We start from the raw sequence: 11,648 nt of genomic DNA, 5'->3' as shown, positions 1-11,648 counted from the left end.
GCCAGAACGAATGAAACCAGTGAATAAAGGGTGTTGACTTATGGTGTCTAATTTGCTCTATTTCAAGGTCTTCCCACCGCTGGGAAGCTCCCAATGCACATTCTCCTGTTTTCAATACAGGCAGGATTCACAGCACAGATTTGCTCTGAGCAGACTCTCAACCCTTCCCTTCCACAGAACTCATCAGGACTTACTATCATGAAAACCTCTACTTCTGTCACACATCAGTTAAAAATGGAAAATCAATTCACAGAACAGGGTATAAGGACACAGTGAAAGCTTCTATTTAAAGTACTGCTGAGTTTGAGCACTAAGAATGCCCAAGCCTGGTTCCCAACTCCAGCACCCCATTTACACTGAGGCAGGTGGTGCCGAGCACTCCAGCATTCAAAGGTGGCCAGAACAATTCGCAAAACACTGAAATTGAGTAAAGTCAATACCTTGTAACACTGGAGTTTTACAGAACCAAGAAAAAGGTCAGACAAAAATCCTTACCTGTAACTATGCCGTAATTTGGAGGTTCAATGACAGCTCCATAGAATTGAATGATATTTTTGTGACTGAGCACGCTGAGTATTTCTGCCTGTTGAAAACAAACAAAGAAGTCAGACAAAACTGGGCATGAGAGTTTAAATTGGGCATGATAGCTTATTTCATACCCAAGCAGGCATACACATACACACACACAAACACACACATACATATATATATAACGTTTTATATATATACAGATATATAAACCACACACACATATCTAGGAAAGACTGTTCACAAGTGCGTGGCATTTGAAAACCTCATGAAAGAGTTTGCCAGATGAGCAGTTTGTATGTTTGGGGGAAGTAAAGTAAATAAAAATTCCAGACTATTCTTTCATGGCCAAGGCACAGATGTAGAAGTTAAGCCTCTGGAAAAACTGAAGGCCTTGGAAAACTTTGTTCAAAGAAAGATCTGGGATTTTTGGCAGAGTTGCAGCAGTCCTATCCAGAATTTATGTTTATGCAAAAAGTACTATGGGTTCAGCGAGCCCAGTGCTTCAGGCTGTTAGAGCACACCACGCACACGCAGCTCCACCCAATGTTTACTGGAAAGGTGGAGTTTCCAGGCATGCGCTGTAGACTCGGATTGAATATGCACAGCGAGCGCGTTTGAGATTGCCAAACAGCTAGCAATGCAGCTGAAACCGCTCCTCCGAGCAGCCTGCAGACGTTTGGAAATTCTGGATAAATACACAAAACTTTAAAACTCCACTTGAACAATGCTCTCGGTTTGAGAAAGAGGCTGCAAGAGAATGAGAACATATCCACAGAAATTAAGACATTCAGCCCCTGTAGTTTTTCAGAGAAAAGATCAGGTATCTCCTTCAAGGTCTCTCAACAGTTTCGCCTCTGTAGTGTATTAAAATAAATACTTGAGAGATCTTACCCAAATATGCATATTATGCAAATACAGGCATATACGATTACACATTTTTCTCTACAGCAATGCATTACTTTAAGACGCTGAGATTATGCTAACTCTATCCAAGTCAAGAGCCTCTAACAAGAATGGAATCACAGTTAATTCCTCTGAACTTATCAAGCTTATGTGATCTGATAGATCCCTTCTCAGATCTCTTGACTGGCTGCAGGAGTGTTGCAGGCGAGTTTTCCCACATTTGCTTAGATAGCTGACAATCACGTTACTTTGTGGCTTTGTCAATTCTCTGAAAACAGTAAGACTACAGCAGCTTTGACGCAGAGAACATGGTGCATCAGTTAGTGCTACTGTTATAAATGCACAGACAGAGCAAAACAGTATCTTTTGGGGACTATGTTTTATAGCTGGCACTGTCATACATGTGCGTCACTGCATGATGGCTCCATTTGTTGCTGTTGTTGTGTAAAACACTTTCTGAGCAATTTCAACACAGTTTTGAATTAAGACCTTTAGCTAATGCACCAACATTTACACACATTCAATTAAATCTTTAACTACAGCTTTGAACTTAACTTGGGTAGCACTAGTTGTTCATGCTGCTTAGCCTGCTCAGCAAGGGAAACAGTTACTGTGAAGTGAGTCATCTTTTTTCACAACACCAGAAAAGTTATTTTATTTTATTTTATTTTTTTAAAGCATGCTGTTTTCAGCAAATCACGCTGCAGAGTGACTCACCTTAAGTCCACAAAATAATGTAATCAGCAGCTACCTAAGCAAATGTGGAAAGGCTCATTCGCAGGTAAACAGCAACAATCCTACGGCCAGTCAAGGGATCTGAAAATGGATGTCAGATCAGAAAGGGATCTGCCAGCAGAAGGAGCTCTGCCCTCCAGCTGCAGCCCCACCAGCATCCCAAGGCAGGGAACTTACCAGCAGCAGCAGCACTGCCCATTTCAGGAGCTCCTTCAGTAGTCTGGAGAATGCAGAGAACGCAGCCTAGTCATTCACAACTCCCATCTCCAGGGGCTAGCAAACACAAGACCTCTACGCTTCAGAAATTTTTGTATTATGTTTTTATCTTCTTTAGGAATATATTAAATTGGGGAAATGTCCTCTAATTCCTACCACCATTACTGCTGGATAATCAGGAGACCTAATACTCCTCGATTGCCTACCTGAATATTGTTAGAAATGAAACAGAAATACCAGTCTACAAACATTAGACAAGCTCTCTAGACTACTTTCTTCTTGAACACCTTGGTCAAGAAGGACAGAATAAAACTATCTTATTGTACAGTACTTAAAAATCCATGTCTTCAAAGAACTGTAAACACCAACTGCTGGTGTTGACAATACAGGCACCTCAACAGGTCATTAAAATTAAATTGACCGGTCTCACACTGAACTTTCCCATGACATAATGTACTCAGGTCCTGGCTACAGAAGTAGTACTAGATGAGTCTTCTTAGAGGATGACTAAAAAATGCCACATGATGAACACATCCAAGTGCCCGAGCTCCCTATTCCATTGCAGCAACGTGCAGAACCCAGTAACTGGCCTCCATCTCACACAAGATGCTGCTGGATCCAGTAAAAGCCCACCAGAGTCACTGGACAACAGGAAGAGCTGCACCAGCAAAACCCCAGCCTGCCATCACCCATGCCACCATGAAATGGACAACAAGAAAGAGAGGAGCACCGGGCCAAAAGAATGAGTCCTTTACTGCTGCAAGTACTGACACAAAGCGCTTTTATTATGTTGAGATTCAAAAAAATATATTTTTAAGATTATCTTAATTACAGTTTAGTACACACTAAGATCACATTCCAGGAGTATGAAGAAATGGTGTTGAATGTGGCTGATACCACCATCTTCACATTGATCTTTATACCCTAAACTGAGATTTAACAGACACCAAAGCAAGCTTCCACCTAAGAATAAGGAAAGGCACCTACTAATTGCCCACAGATACACCAGATTAAGAACTGGGGGGGGGAAAATTGCCAACTCTTTCTAAAAGGACCATTATTTCTGCAAGAAATCCTTTCTAAACACTTTTAATCACTGTGCTGTTGTTAGCACTGGTGATTCTAGACTATTCCTTTCATGTTTTGCTCTTTTCAGTTGCTACAGATCAGCTGTGAACTCTATTAGCCAATTTAAAGACACTTATTCCTTACAGTGAGAACCAGATACAAGTCAATCCACACCTTTGAAGCTTTTGTACTTTTTTTTTACAAGAAGGTGCCATATTTTAATGAAAGACTGACTTTCAGACAGTAAATTACAAAGTGGTGGTTAAAGACCAGTATTTCAAAGGTCTCTTAGGTACTTATAAGAATATTTAAAATCACCTTTAAGCATCAACTCATACTTAAATCACAAATGCCTAAATGAATGGGGGAAAATCCTGCCATGCATCTATCTGCCTAAAGGCTACCCTGGAAGTGAGCCCTGACTCGCTTTGGCATTCATTACTTCTCCCAGTAAAGCTGCTATCTCAGTGCAACTTAAATGAACATCAGCTTCATTCCTAAAGCCACAGTGATGACGAGTAACAAGTCTTCAGTTATTTCCTTATATTATTTTTGTGTGTGAAAGATGGACTTTTGTTATTTTTTTAAAAAATGTTGGATCCAAGTAGAACTAGAAGCTCAGCCAAAGGAAAGACACAACCCAAACATGTAAATACAAACTCCTTGGACATAACATAGAGACAAAATCAGACACACAAGGTGACTGCAGTGAGGCCGAATATTGTGCTTAGTCACAGCCCGGTACCGATCACGAAACCACACTAAAACCATTCACCTTGTACTTGCACTAGAGGTATGGGTGAAATTATGTCCCTCTTTTTTAAGGGAATTACAAACTAGATGCCATTTCTTGAAGGCAAAGGGATTCAGAAGTCTAAACAAACCTAATTCACTGTTTACATAATTCAGCCACTACCACAAAATCCAAGATCAGAGCAAATTACACTAAAAAAATTTTAGTTTAACTCTCACTAACTGGCTTCCATAGCTTTACTGTACATCAAAGCCAATTCATAAAACAAGTACAGTGTAAGACTTGGGAACTCACGTAATCCCTCAGTGTACAAACCGTGTCCTATGAACCATAGCATGGATCACAACGCTTAAGAGCCAATTTATTTTTATGCCTGTTTAATCTCTTATTGTTTATTCTTATTGACATAGGTAAAAATGTCAATTACATCATCTATGTCTGACATCACCCTACAGCTGCCTCTAGACCTTCTAGTACCACGCTTAACATTCTAGTACAAACAGCTATGCATGAATTCTCATACCCTTGGTATTTTCAGCACAGAAATAGAGGATCCTTCCCTAGGCCTTCTCTGTGTTCAGCAACTCCTGAACAGAAACTACCAAGACAGATTTTGAGTGTGGCCAGCAGCAGAGCAGGGGACACAACACGTTGCCTGGACAGCTTGGTCTCGTCACGAATAACACAAGCCTGAGCTCACTGGGTTGCCACAAGTCCAAGCTTGCTTTTGCTCTGTCCAGTGCCAGTGCAGCAAGAGCAGCAAACACAGCTTAGCCCTGATGAGATCTTCAAGGTCGGCGCCGACTGCAGATGTGGGCCGCAGCCAGCTGATGCTGAGCTGGCATTACTTGGGAACGCAGGCAAGGCCATATCGTCAGAGCTTTAATTGCCGCCGCAGAGGCGCTAAGGATGGGGATGGAGGCACTCTGCGTACAGCTGTGTTGCTGCCTGCCAGCGACTCATACCAGCCACAGCTGCTCCTGTCAGAGCTCCCTATCCCAAGGCAGCTAAAGTTAGCAAAGATCGAACGACTCAGCGTATTTTAGTTACCCTGGTCCTCCTTGGAAATACACTAGAAAGTTGTTACACTCACACTTGTAGGCAAGAGAAGTGCTCGAGGGTTTGGGGCTAGCAGTCTATTCCAGCAGCACAGCTGGATCTGCAAAAGAACAGCCGTCCATGGAGTTTTTTCCTTTCTTCACTTGAGAGGCGACAAACCGGGCCCAGAGCAAATTGTCATTTCTTCCAGGTCCCTTTGGAGCCGCTGGCTGCAGAGGACAAAGAACAGCCGGTCTTCCACCCCGGCCTGAGCACGCTGGTTTAGGATTAACACAGGAAATGGCTGCAGGCCCTTGTGAGACCACCGGGTCAGCCAGCAGCCAACCAGCTCTCCTGTTAATAAATCAGTTAATTGCACAGCAAGAGGCAACCTCACTCCATGTGAAATTACAGGGTTAGACATGGTTAGCTACTTAAGGAATCTGATTAATACAACTTCCTTAAATGTCTTGCAATATTTATTATTACACCGTGCAATAGTTTGGTTATTTACTTTTCCGAAGAAATGCTTGCCATGTTTATTAGGGAGATATTCGGAAATACTTAAGGCAGCTTTGAAAACATTTTTTCCTAAGTCTTGTAGCATTTTAAAGGCGTTGACCTTTGTCATGTTCTTGGGAGAGCTGCAACTTAGCTGCTCTCAGGGGGTTTTACAATCTAATAAAAGGGCAGCTGGAAAAGGCCAGCTGATGTTTTGTTAAAATTGCTCTATTTACTGACAACCACCTGCAAAAAAAGATACAGAATGCCAGCACAAGTCAATCCCATACCTTTATTTCCATATTCTTGCTCAAAAATACATTAAATCTGTGTTCATTTCCAGTGTTTCAAGAGTGCTCTCCTGTTAATTCACTCATCTAGTATGGGATAATGTCTCTCATAACCCACTAGTTTCTCTAGAAAAATGAGCCCCAAAGATCATTTTAAAGACACAATACTAAGAAAATCAGCATGTAAAGCTACAGTTCAGCTACTAAACACTAGTAAAACATGCATCGTAGAATCCTACAGGCTTAAGATTTTTTGAATGGAATGCAGACAAATCATTAAGTCCTAAAAATTTCATACTTATATTTATACATTTTACATGCTTTAACATAATCATCATGACACTGCATTATATTTCTTTTTTAAATCACATTAACATTTTGATAGAAGCCAGAAACTACTCACAGCAGATAATTTTTACTGCTTCATTGTTTCTGTTCTTTCAACAGTTAAACTGAATACAATTCTTAAATGAGCAGGATATAGAAACAGTGTATGTAATTTAGTTGTTTCTGGATTATTATCATGTCATAACAGTCTTAGACAACTAAAGTTCTATCATTGCTAACAAATGTTCCTCTCAATATGCAGCAAATAAAGGGATATGTAAAGAATTTTAAAAATACAAAACTACTATGAAGAATTTTACAACAGGGATGTTATGCAATTATTACAGTTATTAACATTGAAAGGAAAATCAATGAGATACAAAATAAAGGTTTTGGACTTGGCCTACTGTCTTCCCTGTTTTCATAAATTTTTGCACAAAAAAACTATATGAAGGTTTTTTAGTTTGGGGTCCCCAAGAAGCAAGCTATTAGTATCAAAGCCCACAGAGTATTCAGCTCAGAGAACATTTGTTAAACCTATTACACTGTCTTTGATATTAACAAAGCAAGAGGAAAACCATGTGAACAAAGCAAAGCCAAAGAATTCTGACTGCAAATAAGCAGAGTTATGACGTGCTTTGACGAGTGCTGTGGGCACTCTCCCAGGGCAAACACATTGCCACCCCCTGTTCTTAAAACTACGGCTGCATATCCCTTGAAACCTATGTGAGTTTGGAGTTCTTTTTCGTATTTTCTAGCCATAGCTATCTTTTATAGTCCATTAACAAGTTAACACTCTGTCAGCATGTGTTATGTCTCAGAAGACAGCCATATATTCAGTGTTACAGGGATACAATTTCACAAACCACACAGAAAAGAAGGGTTAAATTACATTCTCAGATTGATGCCACCAGCACTTCTCTAAACAACAGAATTCAATTCCAGTAAGTACATCTACAATGATGTACAAAACATGTATTTAAAAGCATTTTGATTGAGCAAATGTTTCAGAGCACCAATTTGGCATCTAAAGTTATGTCCTACACTGTTACAAGTCCCAGAGATTAAAAGTGGAAATACCAAGAACAGTAACAAATTGTCATTGTTATATAATCATCTTATCATTACTTTAAATCCATTGTTTTGTATCACCACACAATTCCCATTTTTGGAAATACTGTGGTAGAAACACACACTTTAAGCATCTTATATCGACTTTTAGGTTGCAAGCCTGAAGAAGGAAAAAAAGCACATTACCTTGATCCTCTTAAACTATCATAATGTATCATGCTAAAGGAATGTGGACATAAATTTATTATGTGCTCTTACAGTTCACCTCATTATAGGTAATTTACTTTAAAATACTTCATTTGCACCATGTAGTAGTGAATGTACATGAGCATTTTTGGAGGTAAGGAACACCGTAGGACATCAATAATGAAATGTATTGGCTATTGACCATTTGAAAAGAAAACTTAAGTTTTATAATCTCATATAACTTTTTATAGCATCCTTTGCATGTGTCTTGGCAGTTTTAAAGATAATTTGAAGGCTGTGGGATTAGGAGTACTGTCTAGGAATCCAGAATACTCCTGTCAAAACACTGCAAAGACTCGCTCAGCGTATGGAAAGCAGGCTGGTCCCTCCAAAGCTCCCAGGGAGATCCGTCGCTGGGACGTGGCAGCAGGCCTCCCGCCTTACGCAGAAAGAGGGAGTTAGATCAAGCTGAACGGCTCAATCCTGCTGCCAACGTATGTCAACCCAGCACAGCTATGCAAAGCCCACCCAGTAGTAACTCAGCAATTGCAGGATCGTAGTGTTGGTCTTCCTTACGATGAAGATTAAAAACTTGGTGTCAGTGAGAGAAGAGGCTGCTAACAGAAGCTGCAGCATTTAGGATAAAATTAAGCAAAGGCACTTTCTGCAGAAAATCCTTAGAGAAGGTTTAATAAGCGTGAAAACAACATTTAGTTACAATGACACCATATTTACCAAAAAAAACAAACAAAAACCAAACCACAAACACAACCATTGTGGACAAATAACTGCAAATAACTCATTTTCACACAGTTTTCAGCTAGAAACTCACAATGTCCAAACATACCCCACAGAAGCATTACATTTTGCAACACATAGCTTGAGATTGTATCAGCATGTAATATTAAGATACCTGAGAAAGGAAGATCTGCCAAGAACAAGGAGAGTAGTTTGGATTTCACTGGTGTTATTTGCAGTTGGTAAATCCCCTTCAGAACACACATAACTACGTGTTTGCAATGGTGTAAGAGTTTAGAAATGAGAGATGTCCTGCAATATTATGAATATTTCATTCAGGCAGATTTAGAGGAAGAAGCTGTCTCCAACTGCAAAGCAATACCAGCAATTGAACAGAAACAACAGATGAGTGGACTAAACAGCAGGTTTGAAACATCTGAGCTCCCACGGAGCAGTTTATTTTCAGCAATCATAATTTCTTTTCTCAACACTGGGAAATTTTCCCATTTACTCAAAATCAGTTTGAACACAAACCTGCTTTGACTGTAGAGTACAGCAACAAAACCCACAACATCTCTGAAATATAAGGAAATAACAAAACATGAAACTTCCTGACTCCCAGCTCATTCCATAGCTGAGCAGGTATCACGGTTAACATGCAACAACCTCAATCTTTCCAGACCCAACAAATGGAAAAATATCCAAGGAAATAATTTCTGAGATCAAAGTCATGAGAATTCTCATGAGCGCCTTGTTGGAAAAACATCCTGATACAACAGTGCTGGGCAAAACCAATCACCTCTCAAGGAGTCTCTTGCAGAGCTTAGGAGCAACAGAAAATAAAACAATGTCAAAGAAATGGTATCTGGAGAAAGGCCATTTTTCTGAAGTCAGCAGAGTATGAGTAAGGAATCTGGATAAGCTCGGAAGAACAAGTCTAATTTCATTATATGGTGGCTTTTGCTGAATAATTAGCACAGCTTCCAGCAGAGACAGCAGCAGCAGCTATCCATGCACTCACGGATCCTAAGCCACTCCTCTGAGGCAGCTACGACCTTTCCACTAACGCATCTTCTCAAACTTGATCATAAAAACTAAAATTTGTCATCTTCTTGATGAACACTCAGTTTAAGACTGTCTCAGAGTAGACAAACCCAACCAGTACTTGGCAGGGATCCCTCTTACTGGAATCCCAGTGATTGTTAGAATTCCAGAAAACATTCCTCAACCAAACAGGCTGAGCCCACGCTCATGAAAACAGCACATGACAAGACATGTTACCTCCCTGTTACATGCTGCCAGAAACTGCTGGGGACCCACGTGGGGTTTTGCTTTCCACACAGGCTATCAGGGCTCTGTGGAAGGCTCTCGCCAGTTATCACTCAGAAATGACCTGCCCCTGAAGAGAAGCAAAGTATTGCTCCCTAATCAGAGACTGCTTACTTTAAAAAAAGACACAAAATGTTCAGCACAGAAATTCTGGATGTGACCAGCTGGCACAAAAGAAAAGGAGAGGAAGCAGCCGCCAACTAAAAACGTCCCTCTGCTGAAGTGTCTGAGAAGCCTCCATGGACAAAGAGCATCTTCTATGTCACATTTACCCATGCCATAGCATAAGCTCACAAAATCCGTGGGTTTAAAGAAAATGAGTTGTAACCATAATGTGAATCTCTGCTTTGCATTATCTGAACGATGCACACCATGGTTTTCTGTTCAACTGTCCAAATAACGCACCATGAATCACGGTGAAGCCGTCACCATGAATCTGTTTCCAGTTTTGGTTTTACCATATATTAAAAAGACAGATCATTATCCTTCCGGAACCCAGAACAGCAAGCTGCCTCTGTGGTTTATCAGGTCTTCTTTCCCTTTACCATGACTTAAGCAGCAAGCACCGCTTCTCAGATTACGGCCAAATCTCTGTATCACCTTGCTGAGATTGCAAAGAACACAAGCAAGAACACTCTCTGGGAACACAGGACTTCCAACTCCACCAGAATCTGACTTGTACCTTCTCCAACTGAGTACTACTGCCCTTCAGCCAGGACCCAGGCACCAAGCAACAGCCAGAACAACAGATTTCACAGCAGCTCTCCAGCTACGTCCAGGCTACCACCGAGACCACTGCAGGTCAGAGTCTCCATTCCCAACAAAACTGAAGCTTCAGGACATAAATTCCTTACCTGCTTTTCAGAAAATCTTCTTTGTGTAAGATTGAAAATTGTATTTTACTTAGAAACTTGGCTCAAATGCTACCCCTACTGGGTAGCAATGGTCAAAAATGAAACCAGAAAAACTCCTGAAATGTCAAGCTTTTACTCTTACACAAAGTACATAAACTATTTATTTTTTCTTGGGATTCCTCAGGCTACCTCCATGGTAGCTCAATCTTTTTCCATTAAGACTAAAATATTTCAAATAATACAATGCCTAAGACAAAAATCTTAGAGGAAACCTAGCAGTATTTAAAAATTAGCTTTAGTATCATAAAGATACATTTATTAGTATTACTCTACTACATCTTTCTGACATGTCACATCAGCTTTTCCCCTATTTCACTTTATGCAGAACTTCTCATCTAGACTTCCTTGTAGTTGTCTGCTTACACAGATATGTAAAATAATAACTATTTAATTTCTAAGTCTTGTTATATCTATATAAGAATACAAGCAGTCGGCCTCAAAATAAATTATTTTTAGAAGTAATAACTTGAACACTGGTATCTCTGAACTCTGTAGAAAGTGGAAATCTAGGAAAAAACTATCCAGAAAAGTGATAGAGACTAATTACAGAGTGACCTGGTATCCTATGAAGGCAGTGGCTTTAAGTTTCAGGAACAGCAGACTTGGGAGGAGCAGAGAGCTCACACACCTTTTGTACCAGCACAAGATTGGAAATTAAGACAAAAGTCTGACCTTCTCATTGCTCTTCTCCAGCTAAACAGCAATATCCTGAGCCAGTTTTTTCCCCAAAGTTACAACAGAACGACCAGAGATACCGTAACGTCCACCCATCTGTGCCGCAACCTTAGCTCTGCAGGTCGAACCCACCATAGAGAACAAAATCAAATAATGAGCCAAACTGAGAACAGGGAGCCCAAGACCTGCTTCAACTCCTTTGTGGTGGTTTGGTGGAACAGAGCACACGGAAGCCAGGAGCATTTCTTCTAAGGAGAGTTGGGAAAAAACAAAGCATCACATGGCTATTAATTCCCATTCTCCAACATGTACCAAACATTTGAGAACTGCTCTGACACACACACGCCGAACAGAATTTCTGAAAGAACACAG

General features: G+C 40.4%; 1 protein-coding gene across 1 annotated transcript in view; it reads right to left on the bottom strand.

Moving 5' to 3' along the window:
* Positions 1-11,648, bottom strand: part of LOC104279229 (mitogen-activated protein kinase kinase kinase MLT) — a 47,554-nt gene that overhangs the window by 21,530 nt on the left and 14,376 nt on the right. The window contains exon 2 of the mRNA XM_009876436.1: positions 496-583. Within this exon, the coding sequence (XP_009874738.1) occupies positions 496-583 (88 nt within the window). The remainder of the gene's footprint in view (positions 1-495; positions 584-11,648) is intronic.

The sequence above is a fragment of the Apaloderma vittatum genome, unplaced genomic scaffold (genome assembly GCF_000703405.1).
Source record: "Apaloderma vittatum isolate BGI_N311 unplaced genomic scaffold, ASM70340v1 scaffold32760, whole genome shotgun sequence".
NCBI lineage: Eukaryota > Metazoa > Chordata > Aves > Trogoniformes > Trogonidae > Apaloderma > Apaloderma vittatum.
The sequence above is the reverse complement of the archived record's forward strand: the minus strand, read 5'-3'. Positions and strand labels throughout refer to the sequence as shown.